General features: G+C 43.1%; 1 protein-coding gene across 3 annotated transcripts; it reads left to right on the forward strand.

The window, feature by feature from the left end:
* The first annotated feature begins 4,351 nt into the window (after positions 1-4,351).
* TLR7 (toll like receptor 7) lies at positions 4,352-15,204 on the forward strand. 3 transcript variants are annotated; one of them, XM_027785417.2, is made up of 3 exons: positions 4,352-4,758; positions 4,983-5,029; positions 11,580-15,204. In XM_027785417.2, exons 2-3 carry the CDS (start codon positions 5,027-5,029, stop codon positions 14,718-14,720), a joined length of 3,144 nt encoding a protein of 1,047 aa, XP_027641218.2. In that variant the 5' UTR covers positions 4,352-4,758; positions 4,983-5,026; the 3' UTR covers positions 14,721-15,204. The 3 variants fall into 3 exon arrangements, with proteins under 3 accessions (XP_027641218.2, XP_027641212.2, XP_055657481.1); XM_055801506.1 differs by lacking the exon at positions 4,352-4,758 and adding an exon at positions 4,786-4,892; XM_027785411.2 differs by lacking the exon at positions 4,352-4,758 and having other exon boundaries at positions 4,765-5,029.
* Positions 15,205-20,796: the final 5,592 nt, after the last annotated feature.

A 20,796-nucleotide genomic window follows, 5' to 3' on the forward strand; every position in this document is an offset into this window, starting at 1 on the left:
ACTGCACAGTCAATAGAGCTTCATGTTTCTATTACAAAGTATCACAGTACTTCACTGTGGAACCAGTGAACAACAGTAGACTTAACGACTTAACTAGTCTTGAATACTTTTAACATTGGAGAAAATCTTTACAAAAAGTTTTGCATCTCGTATACAGAAAAAGCTTATGGTTAACTACTGGTAATGCAGTCAGTAATGGATTCGGGGGGGGGGGGGAATAACAATTCTAATGTTAATTTTAGGTCTTTCAATCCTTCTATGGAATGTTTTCAGTCTTCCTGCTAAAAAGGAAGAGTTTATGTATTAAGGTAGTGTTGTTACACCTAGGTCATGGGAAATCTCAGTTTCTTACCTGAAATTGCAGTTGTTAATTACAAAAGCATTTGCCATGCTTGACAGATGCTTCTTTACTGTGGAGCTGCATGTAAAAAATAGTGGTTTTTTCATCCTACCTTGCTTATTCTGGGATATACTGATGATGATACGGTGTTGTACTATAAATGGATTTTTTTTCCATTCCAAGGTAGACTTTAGAAGGATTATCCCTTTGGTTTTTCTGAGAATTAATCTAGTTTCTCTTAATTTTTTCCAGTAACTTTCTTTCTTCTGTGGGTTTCTTTTTCTTAAATGAAAGCTAGTACAGGAATTTCACCTGTAGTGTTTTCAGTGATGAGTAAAGAATATCTTGTAAGATATTGTGATGAGAATTCAGTTCAGCCACTCATTCTGAGGAGTTTCTCATGACAGTTTGGAGTTTTAAAAAATACATTATTAAAAAAATGGAAGTGAATTTAGATTGTTTTATTCACCAAAGCAATTTTTAAAATGTAAGATTATTTAACCTGTTGTTAACTGTGAAGCAGTATTTTCATCCCCAAGTCTGTTGAGAGACAATCATACCAAAGTTTAGGCCTTATTACTATGCAAAAGGCATACAATACACTTAATGGACAGTATCAATTTGGTTGCTCTATAGATCAGATCTTTGTTACAAACAAAATGCTGAAATGTTTGCTTATACTGTGCACAAGTATTGTAAATAAAACTTGAAAATTATGAAGATTACTTGTGCCAAGAGATTGCTTGTCTTATTTTGAGACACTTTTTTTTTTTTAAGACCATGCCCTGCATGGGTCAAAGAGGGAAGAATGTATGCATTTATTCTCATGCAAACCTTGCTCATAAATCATGCTCCAGCTGTCTTGGATGTAGGGATGAACTGTTAATCACACCAGACTGGTACACATCTTTATAATAAGATCATCCTTCTCTTTTTTTTCTGGCCTGACAGAAGGGACACGATGTTTAAACTTCATTGGGAGTTTGAGTTAACACTTGATGAGCAGCTGAAGTTCTCATTTCTCAGATGGTTGTAAGCAAACCCACTCAACTGTATTTAACAGAATGAGATGGGGGAAAGAGCAGAAGGCAAATACAGAATTAAGCTTGCTGTCTGCTGTGTTTTGTGCACTTGAAATGCTTATGAAGAATTATGGGTGAATTCCAACAGCTCTGTGAAACTGCCATCCATTTTAACATAATTAAAAAGCATGGAAACAGAAAACTCAGATATTTGCTGTTCAGTGGTCTATGCTGCCTCGTCTATGCTGGGATTCCAGTCTGAAGAGCAGATGACAGATCAGCCTGGTGGGAAATTTCTTTCTCTCAGCAGCACTACTTTGAAATAAAGGAGGAAAAGCATTGTGTTGCATTCCAAGAAGTTAGCAGGTTTAGCCCATGTTTGTCTATAGACTTTATTTTGATTCATTCTGCTCCCCTAGTAGAAGTACAACTTTTTGCCTTTTACCAAGAAAGTACTTGAGGTTTTTAGCCTTCCTGCAAGCTCTTGTCATGGACTCCACAGTGTTTAAGTGCCAAAAGCTTAGAGCTTGTGGCTGAGGCAGTGTTCTGTCAGGAGTGAAACCAGAGCATTTTCACTGTCAGTGTCCCTATTGTCAGGCATCTATTGCTAATGCTGGTGCTCTGCGGTCTGTCATGTGCTGTGTGGTGGCTGACCCCAGCTGCCACCCAGCCGGCTTGGGGAGAGGATCGGGAGGGCAGAAGTGAGAGCAGCACATGGGTGGAGATAAAGGCAGGTTAATAAATGAAGGGGGAAAAAGCAAATGTGCAAAAGCAATCGTTCACCCTCCTCCCACCGGCAGACTGATGCTCAGCCAGCCTTCGAGTGATGGCTGCTTTAGCGAACCTCTGCCACCCCAGTTGTATTGCTGGGCATGGCCCCATGTCATGGGTTATCCCTTTGGTCAGTTGGGATGCACTGACCTGGCTGTCCCCCCTCCCAGCCTCTTGCCTGCCCCCAGCCTGCTCCCCAGTGGGGCAGGGTGAGAAACAGAGGCAGCCTTGAGCCTGTGCAAGTTCCCTGGTAGCCATGAGACTGGCTACCAGTTTTCATTTAGAAGAGGGGAAAAAAGTCACCAGTTCAATTTCAATCTGATTGAAAACCAAACCTGTAGATGATGAAGGAGAGTAAAGACTCTTGCTCTAATTTAAATTACATTCTTCGCTCATAGAAGTGGCAAAATGCATGCGATGTTACTAGTGGGTCCCCCCCTAGCACGCAGCACAGTAGGAGGTTCTTTGCATTCAGTTACTTTGTGTTTCACAGGAGGCACAAGAAATTTTAAGTCTGAGGGAGACCTGAGCTTCTAAAATGAATAAATCAGTGATTCCCTGTGCCTCTAAAAATCAAATTACAGTTCTGAAGTTTTGGACTGCTGAGCTCCCCCGCATTTACCCCCCACCTTCTGAAGGGAACTATTGCTGTATTTTGCTTCCTATATTTCTTAGGTTAAAAAAAAAAAAAAAAAAAAAAAGGCAGCAACAACCAACCAAAACAAACAAAAAACTCTCTGATTTCTGTTGGTGTTCAGCTGAAGCTGCAGTTTCACTCTGCAAGGAATTGAAACTCATGTGCTCTTGGCTGGGTAACAGCAAGTTCCTAATATGAAAAAATAAAATAAAATCGGTCTCCAGTCCAGAAGAAGAGGCAAAGTATTGGAACAGCTATTAAAATTTCCAAAGTTTGCAGGTATAGACTGCAAGGGACATCTCCAAAGACACTGAGCACCACTCAAAAATTACAGGGTTGGGTGACTGGACGCTGTGCTTTAGAAAACCTACTTACAACCAAAGCGAGGGGGCATTAAGCATCTCATGTGTAAGCAATGTTCCAGTGTCATATAACAGAGACGTGGTTGGGTGCCTGAAGAACTCAACTTTCATGATCCAGCTTGTGCCAAGTCCTTGTCTTATCTGACAGCTAATTAAACACATCTGCTTTACAGTAAGGTGAATGATGATAAGAAGTGGAAGCTAACTTTCTCTTCTGTCGACATAGAATCTGTGAAGTAATTGGAGCGGAATGGCTAGTGCAGGGTGTTTGCAAAGAAGGTTTTCCTACTACCAGAAATGTGTTGAGTGGCCTTGCAGAAAGCAGCATGATTTTAGTGAGATGTCTGCATTAGTTACAATAACCCCCAATGAAAATAACTCTCTCAGCACATCCTGCGTGAAAAGGACAATCCATTTACCAGTGGATAGCAGACAAATTGTACTTTGTTACAGTACTTTCGGTAATCAGGCGCAGAAGTGAGCAACACAGTCCTGAACCTATGGTGAGTTAATGAGCCCTTTCTTAGGCCTTGATTGAAATAGTAACGATGCTGTACACTTTCTTGGTTTTGTTTATGTCTATATGACTCAGCCACTAAAACCAGGGACTGTAAAATTATGATTGCACATTCTTTTCCCCTTCCTTCTCCAGGTTCCAGTCTTCTGAAATGAGTTCATCAGCTCCACCCCAGTTAGAGAAATTATGAGCTGCTACTTAAAATGTGAAGAAAAATATTAGGGAAAGAAGACATGGGAAACAAAACCCCACCTATTAAATATCCTAACCATTGAACTAGTCTGTCCTGCTAATCATAGAGACTTCTAAGTCAGAAACTTTCAAACAGACACTGTGTTCCATGGAATGATGGAGTGTCACCAGCTTAAGTCTAGCCATCTCATCTCAACTTGGTCCCTTCTACACTCTCATGCAGTTTTCACCTTTTTGTATGCTTTTCTTATGCCCTTGCCACTACTCTTTTTTTCCTGGTTTATTTTGGTTACCTTCTCCAAAGTCCCTTTCACTTGGTAGGCATTTCTTCCACAAAGTATTCAGCTTGGGAGATCTGTCTGCTTATATGAGCTCACAAGTGATTCTTAGGAAGATTTGAGTCCTTGAAGCTATAAGCACCAGAAATGAACCCAAATAACAACAACTACTACTGCTAAACTTCTAAATCTAAAATATTGCTAATGTCAAATTTTTTAACAATTATTTTTAATAATTTTTTTTCTCTCTGTGCATCTCATACTAAAAAAGGGGGAAATAAAAAAAGAAGGAACTTGAGCTTCTGCAAATCTTTATAGTCTGAACTGAATGTTAGGCTTATGTCATGTATTGGTCTCATAGCTGATTGATCTTACAGTCTGTCACCAAGTATTTCGCAATTGCCCTCTTTTGGGGTTTCCTGTGGGTTGGCGTTCACATTTTTCAAGTAGATATGACACTATAGCTAAGTAAAATACACGGTTTGAAAAGAAAACCATGTTTAAAAGTAGCGAAGATTAGAACAAATTGCACCACATGAGAACAAAAGTGCATGGAAGTATGAGTAGTGTGAGAATTTGCTTAAAGGGGAAAAAATAAGATTACTCAGTTGCTGTTATGGAGACAGATGAGTAAATGAGGTACTTTTGTTTTAAATTTAACTACAAATGTTTGAGGAAGTAGGTTGCAGCCGTTGTTTCACATTTAATTATTTCTCAAGTTGCTGTCCAGCTGAAGAGTAATGATAGAATAGTGATTACTGCTGTTGTCTTGAGTGAGTTATGCCATGCTATACTCTCTTCCACACCTGAGCTGAACAAGTGGGGACCTCTTTTATGCTGTTCTCTTCTGCTTTGATTTACAGTCTCCTCCAGCGACAAATCTGCCAGACCTGAAAGCACACAGAAAATGGTAAGTTAAACTTTCATTTTAAATTTGCTCTTAGACCTCTTTGACTGGAAGTGTTGTGGAGGACTTTCACAAACATAATCTCCTTTATCTCCTTTTCTACTTTCTATATATTCCAGTACTATTGTGGTTAGAAGCTGCAGTACATAATGACAGGAAAGTGTTTATTTGCACTAATTCTAACTGGCTAGCATTTATTTGTACTACTGTACTACAGAATGAGTACAGTAATGTCTTTTCTAATTGCTATAACTTCTGAGGTGCTTGTTTTCCTCTAGCCTTTCCCCCTTTCACCTTCTATAATACATATGGAACCTCTAAAGAAAAAACTACCTCCAGAAACACCTAGCTGTACTGTTGCTGAATAGTTGAAGAATACCCTTAATTGTTATGGTTTGTGCATGCTAGTTAATATCAGCAGAGCAATGCTTTTTGAACTTCCTATAAAGCCAAGTGTAGATCACAGGGAAAAGGACAGTTCATGAGCATACTTTAGCTGTACTTATAAGCTGGCTTCTCATGGCAAAGACATTGCACAAGTCAGCGTTGTGTGTTTCTTCTAATTAAAACAATCTTTTTTATTTGTTCTGGTACTATAACAGACACAAGGTTTTACACATGCAAATACTTAGACACAGCACCAGAATGTAACAGTTTACAGTTAAAATAGTTAATGCATTAAAAAGGTATCAGGGAACAGAACGATATACAAAGAAATGAAACAGAAAGGCGGTAGGAGCTAGGCTGGCTTTGCAAAAACACTTAGATTCCTAAAAATACTGCAGTACACGGCAGTTCAAAATCTGAGTATTGCAAAGATCTCAAAAGGCATTTTTTGACTTCTTAAAAAACCTACAAACATATTCATGAAGGCTTTTAAGGCCCAGATTCATTGCACCTAATTTTAGGCACCAAAACCTGCAGTATTAGTCTCTGTTCGGTGCGCAGACAGGGAGAGCTCCCTCGATCTTCAGAGCTGAGTGGTGCCTACAGAGGGGTCTCTCTCCTCTCTCCGCTCTCTCTTGAATGTCAGTGCAGCCCAGGTTGATGGCAACGAACTGAGGAAATTGGTTAAGTGCCTAAATTTTGGTGCCTGAGTGCAGTGGCTGAGTATGAGTTCATATAGAAAGTTTGTAACAATCTAGACTGCAATCTCAACTTGCCCAGGTCCTACTGTAGTGCTTGGACAGAGGGGTATAATTTGCTTTAGCAAACTTTAAAGATTGATTCTAATTAACTTTTCCTCAAGAGCAGGAAATCTGTGGTTTGACCCACAGTTAGCAGCAGAGGTTTTCCTTCCTTCTTTTAAAGGACAGGGTGTCTGCAGGTACTGTATCCATGGCTGGTAAGGGCTGGCACTTTCACAGTCTGCTGTGGAGTGCATCAACGGATAAAGGCCACTGGCATCCATGTGATGGAGCAACATGTCCTGTGTGCAGGGAGCCTCTGCAGCTTCCCTGGCATCTCTGCTGTGCTGCATGGGCACCTGCCTTGATAACAGCCCTGGCCCCTGGGTTACGTGGGTCTGGTAAAGCAAGAGATAGAGGTAGTCAGGGGCTGTGGCATCACGGGCCATTCAGTTAGGATTAGTCTTCGTTAGTCTAACAACATCTTTTACATGTATAATATAGGGAAAGAAGGAAGGGAAACTATTTACAAGAGCATATCCAGATTTTCCTTCAGCAATGTCCCTTTACATTCAAAGAAAGACCTTCAGGTTTCCATGTAATTAATATCAGTGGTAGAGCCCACCCTCCTCCCTCCCACATCCCTGCCCAAATTAGTAGAGAAAAAAAGAGTTCTAAAAAAAAAAAAAAGCTAGGATGGTGGGAGGAAATAAATGCGTTTTATCTTTTCCAAATTAGCTCCCCGCTTACTCTGATTATTCTTATTCATCATTGTCATCCAAGTGCTTGTCTACATCAGGAAATCAGAAAAGTTAATCATCCTCTAAAGCTGATTGGTTAGACCATACCGGAGACACTGGTGAACTGTCTTGCCCAGCAGCCTCTGTCTGGGTGAGTTTCCAGAGTGAATTCCTGTAAACTACATGAAAGTTATTTTGATTCTTAGCAAATGACTTCGCAAGAGTTGAAAACAATGAAATGTGAATTCAGAGGCAAAGCCTAGTTAGTCCAGGTTTGCTTTCCCTGAGTAATTATATGAAAGATAGTCATGGCTACCAGCTGGGACATTTAGCTACATTGCCTTTTTTCTGAGGACCTGCTGAAAAGAAGAAAGCACCATAGCAACCTCGGGGCAATGGGAAAAGAAATGGTAGCAGAGGAAAGGGTGTGGTGTAGTACAGTACCACACTACTGATCCACATCTCATGTGACAGTACACTGAATTCAAGGTCTGCAGTGGACTTTTACATTTTTTCCTTCCATACTGAAGCTTTGTGTTCAAAACCTGACTGAACGAACGCCCAGAGTGACTCCATTTGGCTGTGGGATCTAGATGGCACAAGTGTGGTGCTGTGTGAGACTTGGTTGGGCTTCGCTCACATCTGCTGCCCTGACAGTCACTGGAGACTCCTCCAGGCACACAGACACATTGACAGATTTAGCATAGCTATCTAAGGTAAGACAGAGACACAAAGTTATACAGAGGACGCAGTGGCCTAAGTAAACAGAGTGCACAACAGGAAGCCTCAGTTAGTCTCCAAGTCTCCACCCACCTGACATGGCTTGGGCAATACTCAATAGGGTTTTCACAGACTGTTTGAGCAGGTCTTTATATGTTCTTGTGTCCCAGCTAAAGAGAAAAAACATTTCCATGCCTCTGTCTTGAACACCTTACCTAATCATCTGATTTTCAGCTGCTTAACTGGGTATTCATGTTTACTCAGTATTATCCCATGCATAACTAATCCCAGTTGTTCAGAGCATTCTGTGTGCCATGCATCTCCAAGCCTTCAACAGTGAGTTTTTGGGGAGAAATGATGATGTTGTTTATTGTGGGTTTTATCATCTCTACATCTCTTGACCAGCGGCAGACACAGACAGTTAAGAAGCTGTGCAAGGCAGCAAAATGGCCATGGCCCCTCTGCCTGTGCCAGGCAAGCCAAGGCTGGCAGCCGGCTTGCCTGGCTGGCTGCCTCTGGCCAGAGGGACAGGGTTCCTTTGACGCTGACCACTCCTGAGGAAGTAACTAGTAAGCTGTGAAATAGCAAAAGCTTATTGCTCTTCTCGTAATGCACACAAATCTATAAAGTAGGTAAGACCACAAAGACCTGACAGAGAGAGAGTGTATTTTGGAAAGTTCTTTAAATGCCTGTAGGATTTTGGCTCTGATTATTAGCTGATTATTATGCTTTTATGGGACATGCTCAGTCTTAAATCTGTCTTTGATTTTCATTTTTACACTTCACATTGATACAGTGCCCTCTTGGTCCTCTGTCCTTATCGGACAATAAAAATGGAAGCTGGTATTAAATCTATGAAAATATAGGCATTGACTGGCTTAGGTCAACCATCGATCCATTATGACACTTACTAGACACTCTTTCATATGAAATTCAAATGCCACAGCGAGCTGGAACCTGGGTAGAACCAAGCACAACTACAGAGCTCTGGGGGTGTGATTGAAAGGAGTTGGTGCTCAAGTTATTTTTTCCTCTATTTTACCGGTTAGGAGAAAGGATACAGGCAGGAACAGGTTCATCATGCAAATCAACACTTGGCTATACGGCTGGTGCTTCCGTCAAGGTTTTGGCCTTCATGATCATGGGACACTCTTTCATGTTGATAACCTGCTAGGGAGAGGTGAGATCCACCTGACTAGAAAAGGCAAAGGAATCTTTGCCAACAGACTAGCACACTTGGTGAAATGAGCTTTAAACTGGCAAACCTGAGGGACTGCTGTCCATAGTGATGACACCTGTGAAGTTGAATGCAGCAGGGTAAAAAGCAAACCAGGCTCCTTAGCCATTTCAGCGAGGGTAGGGGATGAAGAACCACACAGCAGCAAAGGTGCAAGGGGTGTTTTGTTAGAAACCACAAAAGCACCTGAGAATGGTCACATCAGACTAAGGGCTTTTTCCCAAAGAGCAGGTGTCAGGATCAATAGCTCAGCTGAAGAGCATCTACACCAGTACATGCAGCATGGGAGAGTTTTCGGTTCTTAAGGAAGTAAGGAGGAGGGTCAGCAGAACTGCTTGCTTGGTCTTCCAGAGGGCAGACTTCAGGCTGTTTATGGGCCAGGCTGACAGAGTCCCTTGGAAGACAGCCTCAAGGGCAAAGGAGTCCAGGAAATCTGGATACTCTTCAAGAAGGAAATCAAGGCACAGGAGCAGGCTGTCCCCATGTGCGGAAAGACAAGAGAGCGGAGAAGACCATCCTGGCTGAACAGAGAACTTTGGCTGAATCTCAGGGGGAAAAAGGAGAGTTTATGAGCTTTGGAAGAAGGGGCAGGCAATTCAGGAGAACTACAAGGATGTCATGAAGCTATGCAGGGAGAAAAGAAGAAGGGCCAAAACCCAAGTAGAACTTAATCTTAAGGCTTTGGACGTTGTCTGCCTAGACTTTAGTAAAGCTTTTTATACCATTTCCCACAGCATTCTTCTGGAGAAACTGGCTGCCCACAGCTTAGACAGATGAACTCTGCCAGGTAAAAAACCTGGCTGGATGGCAAAGCCCAGAGTGGTGCTAGTGGAGTGAATGGAGTTCAATCCAGTTCATGGCTGGTCACAAGTGGTGTTCCCCAGGGCTCAGTGCTGGGGGAGGTTCTCTTTAATATCTTTATCAATTATCTGGATGAGGGGATCGAGTGCACCCTCGGTAAGTTTGCAAGACAACACCAAGTTGGGTGGGCGTGTTGATCTGCTTGAGAGTAGGAAGACTCTACAGAGGGATCTGGACAGGCTGGATAGATGGGCCAAGGCCGGTTACAAGAAGTTGTCATGGTTTGACCCTGGCCAGCAACCAAGCACCACGCAGCTGCTTGCTCACTCCCCCCCACCCAGAGGGATGGGAAGGAGGATCAGAAAGGAATGTAAAACTCGAGGGCTGAGATGAGAACAATTTAATAAGTAAAGCAAAAGCCACACACGCAAGCAAAGCAAAGCAAGGAATTCATTCACCACTTCCCGTGGGCAGGCAGGTGCTCAGCCATGCCCAGGAAAGCCGGGCTCCGTCATGTGTAACGGTTACTCGGGAATACAAATGCCATAACACTGAATGTCCCCCGCTTCCTTCTTCTTCCCCCAGTTTATATACTCAGCATGACGTCATATGGTATGCAATGCCCCCTTAGCTAGCTTGGGTCACCTGTCCTGGCTGTGTCCCCTGCCAGTTCCCTCCCCGCCCCCCCCCCCCCCCCCACTGGCTGGTGGGGCCCAAGGAAGTGAAAAGTCCTTCACTTAGTATAAACATCACCCAGCAACAACTAACACCAGTGTCCTATCAACATTGTTCTCTCATCAGAGCCAAAACACAGCACTGTACCAGCTACTAAGGAGAAAATTAACTCTACCCCAGCTGAAACCAGGACAGAAGTTCAACACTGTTATATGCCAGGTCCTACACTTCGGTCACAACAACCCCATGCCACGCTACTGGCTTGGGGAAGAGTGGCTGGAAAGGTGCCCAGCAGAAAAGTATCTGGGGTTGTTAATCGAGAGCTGACTCAGCATCAGCCAGCAGTGTGCTCGGGTGGCCAAGGCAGCCGACAACATCCTGCTTGTATCAGAAATCGTGAGGCCAGCAGGACTAGGGAAGTGATCATCCCCCTGTACTTGGGAATGGTGAGGCCGCACCTTAATTACTGTGTTCAGTTTTGGGCTCCTCACTACAAGAAAGACATTGGGGTGCTGGAGCGTGTCCAAAGAACGAAGCTGGTGAAAGGTCTAAAGAACAAGTCCTATGAGGAGCAGCTGAGGGAACTGGGGTAGTTTTGCCTTCAGAAAAGGAGTCTCATGGAGACCACCTTGCTCTCTACAACTACTTGAAAGGAGGTTATAGTGAAGTGGGGGTTGGTCTCTTCTCCCAAGTAACAAGTGATAAGATGAGAGGAAGCAGCCTTAAGTTGCACCAGGGGTAGTTTAGATTGGATGTTAGGAAGCATTTCTTCACTGAATGGCATGCCAAACAGTGGAACAGGCTGCCCAGGGAAGTGGTTGAGTCACCATCCCTGGAGGCATTTAAAAGGCATGTTAGCTGTGATGTTCAGGGACATGGTTTAGTGGTGCACTTGGTAGAGCTGGTTGGACTCAATGTTCTTAAGGGTCTTTTCCAACCTAAGTGATTCTATGATTACATTCTATGATTCTGAAAATCCTTCTGACAACGTGAAATTCAAATTAGGCACTCACCTGTTAGTATGGTTTTGAAGATTTACACTAGCTTTTCAGTGACTATAGATTTTCTCTATCTTTCAAATGCATTGAAAACTTTGGAATTTATGCTATTATACAATGGCAATCTGCTGGATGTTTAACACTGCTTGTTTCCCCTTAAAAAAAGTAAATTCACAGAGATGGGGCCTTTAATGATATGCCTATGAGATGTTCTCATTGCATCAGGTTAATACCTCCCTATTTCCTTATTTTTAGGTACCTCGTGCAAAGATCTCAAATGCGTCACCATTTGTCTTGCTCTTCTTATTTCCAATGCTGCTGTCAGGAGCTTGGTTTCCCAAAAGTTTACCCTGTGAAGTCAAAGCCTCTGAAGATATGGTGACAGTGGACTGCACTGATCGGCGTCTCATTGAAGTCCCCAGAGGGATCCCAGCAAATGCTACCAACCTCACCCTTAATATTAACCATATCCCCCATATTTATCCAACATCCTTTGCACATCTTGAAAACCTTGTGGAGATTGACTTCAGATGCAACTGTGTGCCTGTCAGAATGGGGCCAAAAGATCATGTGTGCACCAGGGCACCAAAGATTGAGAATGGCAGTTTTGCTGCTCTGACAAGATTGAAGTCATTGTATCTGGATGCAAACCAGCTTTTGGAAATACCCCGTGGTCTTCCTACTTCTTTAAGTCTGCTGAGCCTGGAAGCGAACAGTATCTTTTCTATACGAAAAACCAGTTTGTCAGAGCTAGGAAACATAGAAGCATTATATTTGGGACAGAACTGTTACTATCGTAATCCATGCAATATTTCATTTGAAATTGAAAAAACAGCCTTTCTGGAGCTGAAAAAATTAACAATACTATCCCTGAAGTCTAACAACTTGACTTATATTCCACCCAGTTTGTCATCTACTTTAAAGGAATTGTATATCTACAATAACATGATTCAAGTGATTCAAGAACATGATTTAAGTGCCCTTCACAACCTAGAAATTCTTGATCTGAGTGGTAATTGCCCACGTTGTTATAATGCCCCATATCCTTGTATACCCTGCCCCAAGAGCACAATTGAGATACATTCAAAGGCTTTTTATTCCTTGAAAAATCTAAGAATTTTGCGACTTCACAGTAATTCTCTTCAGAGCATACCCAGCAGCTGGTTTAAAAACATTAGGAATCTCAAAGAGCTCGACCTCTCCCAAAATTTCCTCATGAAGGAGATTGGAGATGCTCAGTTTCTGAAATTTATCCCCAGCCTTGTAGGGCTTGATCTGTCCTTTAATTTTGAACTGAAGATGTATTCCCCATCCTTGAATCTCTCCAAGACATTTTCCTCCCTATCTAACCTGGAAATCCTGAGACTCAGGGGCTATGTCTTTAAAGAACTGAGAGAAGGAAATCTAAATCCATTGCTCCGTCTTAGAAATCTAACAGTGCTGGATCTTGGGACTAACTTTATTAAAGTTGCTGACCTGGGAGTATTCAAGGAATTCCCAGCTCTCAAACTCATAGACCTCTCAGTGAACAAAATTTCTCCTTCTTCAAGTGAAAGCAACTTTTATGGATTTTGCACTAATCCTAGGATTTCAGTAGAGCAATACAACAGGCAAGTATTACAGGAGATGCATTATTTCAGGTATGATGAGTATGGGCGAAGTTGCAGATCCAAAGACAAGGAGGCTGCTTCATACAAATCTTCAGTTAAGGAAGAGTGCCTGAAATATGGAGCAACTCTGGATTTAAGTAGAAACAACATATTTTTCATTAGCCCTGCAGACTTCCGTGGTCTTGATTCCCTCAGATGCCTCAACTTGTCAGGTAATGCAATAAGTCAAACTTTAAATGGAAGTGAATTCTCCTACTTGACTGGCTTGAAATACCTGGATTTTTCTAATAACAGGATTGACTTACTATACTCAACTGCTTTTGAAGAGCTAAAACTTTTAGAAATTCTAGACCTGAGCAATAACAAACATTATTTTCTGGCAGAAGGTGTTAGTCATGTGCTTAGTTTTATGAAAAACTTGGCCCACCTGAAGAAGCTGATGATGAATGAGAATGAGATTTCTACCTCAATTAACACAGGAATGGAAAGTCAATCTCTTCAAATTTTAGAATTCAGTGGAAATCGTTTAGATGTTTTATGGATGGATGGGAATGCTAGATACTTGTCATTCTTCAAGAACCTGACCAGCCTGGAACAACTAGATATTTCCTTCAACTCACTCAGTTTTTTGCCTCATGGTGTTTTTGAAGCTATGCCTCCACAACTCAAGGTCCTTAACTTAACCAATAACCGGCTGAAGAGTTTCAACTGGGGGGACCTCCACTATCTGAAGAAACTAGTAACTCTGGACCTCAGCAATAACCTTCTTACTACTGTTGCCCAAGAACTGTCCAATTGCTCTTCAACGCTCCAAGAACTGATGCTTCGAAACAATCACATTCAACGGCTAACCAAACATTTTCTCAGAGGCGCTTTCAAGTTGAAATACTTGGACCTCAGCTCAAACAAGATCCAAATAATTAAGAAATCTAGCTTCCCTGAAAATGTCATTAACAACCTGAAGATGCTGCTTTTGCACGGCAACCCTTTCAAGTGCAATTGTGATGCTGTGTGGTTTGTTTGGTGGATCAACCAGACTCAAGTGACTATTCCTCTTCTGGCCACAGATGTGACCTGTGCTGGCCCAGGGGCACATAAAGGGAGGAGTGTTGTTTTCTTGGATCTGTATACCTGTGAGCTGGACACCTCGTATTTAATCCTGTATGCTCTCTCAGCTTCAACTGTCCTAGGCTTCATGGTGTTCACCATGATGAGCCATCTCTATTTCTGGGATGTGTGGTACAGTTACCATTACTGCACTGCCAAGTTGAAGGGCTATCGGCGGTTATCTTTGCCAGATGCTTGCTACGATGCTTTTATTGCCTATGACAATGAAGATCCAGCTGTGAATGAGTGGGTGCTGGCAGAACTGGTTGAAAGGCTGGAAGATCAAAAAGCCAGACAGTTCAATTTATGCCTGGAAGAAAGGGACTGGCTCCCAGGACAGCCAGTCTTTGACAACCTTTCCCAGAGCATTCAGCTGAGCAAAAAGACCATATTTGTGCTGACCAACAAGTATATTAAAAGTGGCAGCTTCAAGACAGCATTTTACATGGCCCACCAGCGACTTCTAGATGAAAAAATGGATGTCATTATACTGATATTTCTTGAGAAGATTTTGCAGAAGTCCCGGTATGTCCAGCTGAGGAAGAGGCTGTGCAGAAGTTCTGTCCTGGAGTGGCCAACCAACCCTCGATCTCAGCCCTACTTCTGGCAGTGTCTGAAAAATGCAATAGCTATGAGCAATACGCTGGCTTACAACAAGCTTCTCCAAGAAACTGTTTAGCCGTACCCTTCCCTGTAAATACTGATGCAAAGTGAGAAAAAGATCCTAAATTACATTTGGAGAAAGTGTTGAAGCATGAAGGATAAATGTAATCGTGATGCTGTACCCCAAAACAAAATGCACGATTAGTCCCAAAGCTGGTAGTTCATTTGTTTTACTATGGCAAGATTGAACAGAAACTGTTGCCAGCACAAATGTTTAGCTGACATGCACTTTCCTTGGCATTGATTGCTGCACAACAAGAGAAGGTGCACTACCCACTGGAAGTCCCTGGTTTAGAACAGAATCACTGCTTCCACCTTTCAGTTGACAGGAGGCCTCCAGCATCTCCTGTGGTTGGGTCAGACGGGGGTGAGACACTTGCTCAGCTTACTGTAGTACACAGACTGCCAGAAGGAGGTTGGTCGTGCCTAAAGTTGCTGCTGTTCAAATCACTGTTGGAGCAAATGTGATTGTAATAGAAAATTATAGTTTGGTTTCTGTATTTGGTGGTGTGTTTATGAAAAACAAAAACAGTTGCCGACACATTCATCTCAGAAAATACCCTAAGCAAAGCTCATGCTTTGATTCAAGGAGTTGGGAAAATGTAGGAACTAGTCTCTTTTCATCTCGGGCTTACAGCTGCTGAGCACACTGCTTCTGTCCCAGTGGGCAACAGCCCTAATTTCTGGGGAGACAAAATTCTGGTGGGACTGCTGTCAGGCACTTGGGTGTGGTGTAGGAACTCTCCCACTGCTGCATACATAAGCCTGTAAGTCTGAAGAGACTTTGAAAAACATGTATGGGCTAAAATGGGGAGGTATGCGAGAAACAAATGCGGATGGGTTTGCAGGCTGTGGATCAGGAGTTACAAGGTAAAGGGAGTCCCTGTGCATGGAGCTGCTGCGTGGGAGTGAGGAGGGGAGCAGCAGAGCAGATAGGCTGACGGAGAGGCAGAAGGCAGATGGAGAAAATCCAGTAAAACAAAGAGGAAGCAGGAAGAGACAAAGAAAGGAAGCTAAAAAGAAAAAAAGAGAAAGTGGAAGAGGTGGAAAGAATGGAGAAAAGCACAGGTAGACTAAGGCATGATACAAGTTAAGCATTTAATTTCCAAGCAACCTCTTCTCTCTGCCTTTCACCTTCCTGCTTGGCTGCTGGCTGAGCTGGCTGCTCCCCGAGGACTCAGAGCTCCTCTCCAGTGCTGTGTTGTCAGCTTTAGGAGCTCACTTCCCCATTTCCACCTAGGTTCTGTGTTACAACCCCTTGTGTATCAACTGGAATGGTGTTAGCAGGTCCAGCCAGGGCTGGGGCCTCAGGACATGCCAAAATGACTGACTCCCCTCTGCCCACCCAGGCTTTCTCCTGAGCTAAATACTATCGCTCAAAGCCCAAAACATGTGAGACCACGCTGTACAAGGAAAGCATCCATCCCATTGTTTCTTCAGCTGTGCTGTGGTGCTCCGGAGCAGCCTCAAGCCTCCTTTGCTTCCTTGTTCCCCAGGCAGGTCCCCCTCCCACAGCGGCTTCTGAGGCACCACTAAAAACCTGAGTTGGGAACACGTCTGACTTTAGAGACATCCTGAAAAAGGGAAGAAACAGTGCTCAGAAACATAAACACTTGGGCCTGTTCCCTGCTCCGGTTCATGGCACAGCCTTGTCAACTCGTGACAGTACTTCAGCTGAAGCTTTTTGTAATGGCAGCCTAAACCTCTGTGCATGGCATGGGTGGGCTCTCTGCTTGCTGTGATGATCTCTGTTTTGGGAGGAGCTGTGCACTCTCACCCTGCTGGGCACCCCTGTCCCCAGCACAGTCCGGGCAGCTTCTCCCTTCTCTCTCAAAGCCCTTTCTCTTTTCTGGCAATAAGTCTTGGTGACAGCTCTGGCAGATGGGGAACCAACACTCTTAACTGCTTTCAACCTAGTGCAGCGATCATGCCCTCCCTGGTAGAATTCTCATTCTTGAGGGCTATAGGATGGGTAAAAAGTAGAGTCAGGACCCTAAACCTCAGAAAGGCAAACTTTTGGCTGTTTAGGGTGCTAGTCCGTGGGATCTCTTGGGGAACTGCCCTCAGAGATCAAGGAGCGAATGATAGCTGGGAAATACTTAAAGACATTTTTCTGAAGGCACAACAGCTGTCAACCCCAACATGCAAGAAGTTGGGAAGGGAAGGCAGGAGGCCAGCTTGCCTAAGCCATGACCTCTTGGCCAAACTGAAACACAAATGCAAAATGCGTAGGCAGGGATATACCTCCTGGGGAGATTATAGGGATATGGCCCAGGAGTGCAGGGAGGGGATCAGGAAAGCCAAGGCACAGCTGGCCTTGAAAACTTCCAGGGATGGGGCATCCACAGCTTCTCTGGGCAACCTGTTCTAGTGCCTCACGACCCTCACAGTAAAGAATTTCTTCCTAATATCTAATCCAAACCTACCCTCTTACAGTTTAAAGCCATTACTATATGCCTATCACTCCATGCCCCTGTAAAATATCCCTCACCAACTTTCTTGTAAGCCCCCTTTAGGTTCTGGAAAACTGCTAGAAAGTCTCCCTGGGGCTTTCGCTCCTTCAGGCTGAACAACCCCAACACTCTCAGCCTGTCTTCATAGGAGAGGTGCTCCAGCCCTCTGATCATCTTTGTGGCCCTCCTCTGGACTTGCTCCAACAGGTCCATGTCCTTCTTATGTTGGGGACCCCACTGCCGAATGCAGTACTCCAGGTGGGGTCTCAAGAGAGCGGAGCAGGGGGAGAGAACCACTCCCTCAGCTTGCTGGGTTTGCTTCTTTTGATGCAGCCCAAGATACAGTTGGCTTTCTGACCAGCAAGTGCATATTGCCAGGTCACGTTGAGCTACTTGTCAAGTAACACCCCAAGTCTTTCTGAGGGCTGCTCGCAATCCATTCCCTGCCCAGCCTTTATTTAAGCTTGGGATTGCCCCAGCCCACATGAAGGACCTTGTGCTTGGCCTTGTTGAACTTCATGAGGTTTGTACAGGCTGACCTCTTAATCCTGTCAAGGTCCCTCTGGATGGCATCCCTTCCCTCCAGCATGTCTACTGTACCACACAGCTTGGTGTAATGAGCAAGCTTGCCATGGGTGCACTCAATCCCACCACCCATGTCGCCAAGAAAGATGTTAAACAGTGCCAGTCACAACACCGACCCTTGAAGAATGCTACTTCACACACAAAACTCCAAGTGCATGGCGTGGCAAGGGGCTTATGCGTGCTGCAGTGCAAGACCACAGAGAGGTCACTTTTGTGAGCATCCAAGAGAGACAGTGAATGGCCCTACAATTTGCAGTAGGAAATGAGCAACCTGCTGGCATGGTACTGCCCACTGCCAGGGCCAGCACTCTCACCCAGTGCCCAAGTTGCTGGGAGAAGAGCCCAAAGCTGTTTTCATGTCACAAATCACTGCCTGATACCTGCAGCCTTGCCCTGAAAAGATCATGGCCAGAGGAATAAGGAGGGATCAAGGAAGATTGAAACACCAAGTTTTCTGGTTTTAGCCACAGAAGACAATTCCTGTCCCCTTCCTCACCCCATTTCTATGTCCTGTAACATCCCTAGGTAGTTGCCATGCTTCAAGGAGGAGGTACTATCCCAGTTAGCTGAGGCAGGACTACATCCTTCTCTCTCAGTGCTTCAGGGTGTGCTAGAAGGTGGCCACATACTGTCCTGGACCATGTGTGTTTTGGAGACTGAAGGTTACCTCTGTATTCATGGAATAACTGGGTTTGGGACTTTTTTTTAAGTTAGTTTCATACGTAGTAGCTAAGAGCATTTAATTGGTAGGTACAAGCTCACTCTAAGTCTTAATCAGGAAAAACAATCTGAATTTAGGTTAGTTAGGATTATAGCCAGGAAATGCCTTAAATGGGCATGCCCTCCATTCCTCCTGGAATCTTTTTTATAATGGTGCACCACAAAAAAATGTAGGAGTTAGCTGACAGATTCAGACTAACAATTTATTGCTTTAGCTGCATGAGAATTTTAACTTCAGAGCTTGCTTGTCTGCTTGGTGTAGCAGTGTCTGAATTTACAGAACATCAAGGGTCCTGAGGTTTCTGTACCTCAAGGTTTCATGATAGTATAGCTTGTGATCTGGTGTGAGGTTCAAAAATAAGTAAGGGCATTCAGCTGGCCTAGATGTAGGCTGCTGCATTAACAGGTCTATGCACCATTCTCCTTTCAGAGGTGAGATGATAGAGACATTTTCTGAATATCACTTATCTCATCCTAATGCAGAGGTTTAAGATGAGTCAAAGGAATTGCAACCCAAAAGTAGGATTTCTCTCCATTAGCTATAAAGAGTTCCCACTGTAACCAGCTCAGATGTAGGTGTTCACACTGTGGATACCTTCAGTTAGGCAAAGTGAGTGCTGCTGCAGGCTTACCTGTGCGGTTAGTGGCAAGTTGGTCTTGAATAACCATGTCATGCAGACAACATGTCCAAAGTACTAAAACACCAACTGTGATGACCGAAGCTGTCAGTTGGTATTTCCTTACAGAAATTGTACCAGACAATGGCTAGACTTGCTATTTAGTCTATGTGGCTTGGAAAGACCACACATGGAGTAGAAGAATGAGAAAGAAGAGAAAGGAAGAGGAATATTGGCAAATTTATTGATTCTTACAGTTCTTGTGGAATTGGCAGGAAAATGCACTGTTTATATTACTGTCATTATTGTGGCACAAGAAGAATGATCAATGAAAACTGGCAAGAAACATCCTTACTTATAGCATAGGTTTATATGAATATATAAATCCTCTTTTGTCTCTTCTGTCTCCCTATTTTTAAGATCTGACACATAAGGAGCATGCAGGTTTCTCCCTGTGAGAATAATTTATGTTAGAAGGGACCGCTGAAGGTTAAAGCAGGTCTAATTTCAACACAGCATTAAATTGCTTAGGTTCCTGTTCTGCAATAAAGTTGGGGTGCTACATAGCAAACATGGCATCCTGTAAAGGAACTTCATAACAGCATCTTTTAAAAAACTCTGAAGATCAGGAGCCCTTGAGCTGTAGTAGATCCAATTTTGGGGCAATAAGCCCACCAAAACAGTGAACATTTTTTGTCTTCTGAATAACCCTTGCCTTTTCATTTTCTCAATCTTGTTCTGAAAGTGTCTGCCTGTAGAAATAAGCTCTGTGATAAGCTGTTCATCTGAAAAAAAAAAAAAAACCAGCCACAGGCAAAATGTCTCCATTCACTCTGAACAAGATATTCAGGTCATTTAGGTTATAATTATTCTCAGTTGCCTCTGGAGGAGCTCAATTTCATTGAGTATATATGGAAGTTAGCCTCCTAATTTGAGAAGATAAATGGTGTGTCTAAATGCAAAAGACATACACGTTAATCCACCATTATCTCCAGGAGTATAGAGTGGGAAAAATAAAGCACAGAGAAGTCAAATCTTTTCTACTATGTCCTTCTGCTGCTGGTGAAACTGAAAAGGGAATCTGGATATGCAAATTATAGAAGCAACCTGCATGCATCCCTTTGTTAATAAGCACTTAGAGATTTATACACAGGTTGATTTAATTAAAAAAAATAACCAAACTGAGAATCAAGTGTACCTGGTGAGAAATTCTTAATTTGGGTGCACAAAGTATGAGACAATAGGAAGGCCTACCAAGTTCAGTAGAACTGCCATCTATCTTTGTTTTGGTGGGAGAGTATGTTTGTCAGGATATACAGACCTGAGCCAAAGAAGTGGTATCAGGATATCCACTGATCTAAATCCATGGCCTTACCTCTGACCTGTGATTTACTTCCTTTATTGTTACTGAGACATACTGCTAATGGCAAATCCTGAGCAAAAGCAGACTTTTTTTTTTTTTTAAGAGAAACACCTACAAAATCAAAATCTTTGCCAATGCAAATTCAGAAGCTTTTGAGGAAATACAGTTTCAGTCTTTTTCTAGCAATGGCATTGTTGAAGGACTGACAATGAATTTATGTAATTATGGAAAAGCTTGTAAAATTGAAGGTTTCCACTTCTGGTTTGTAAGTCTTTTTTTCTGAATATTTTCCTTCATTTTATAAGCCAAGTTCTATCCTCACTGTCTTAGCTGTTGGTATACAGACTATGTCAT

This window comes from Falco peregrinus, chromosome 4, assembly GCF_023634155.1.
Source record: "Falco peregrinus isolate bFalPer1 chromosome 4, bFalPer1.pri, whole genome shotgun sequence".
Lineage (NCBI taxonomy): Eukaryota > Metazoa > Chordata > Aves > Falconiformes > Falconidae > Falco > Falco peregrinus.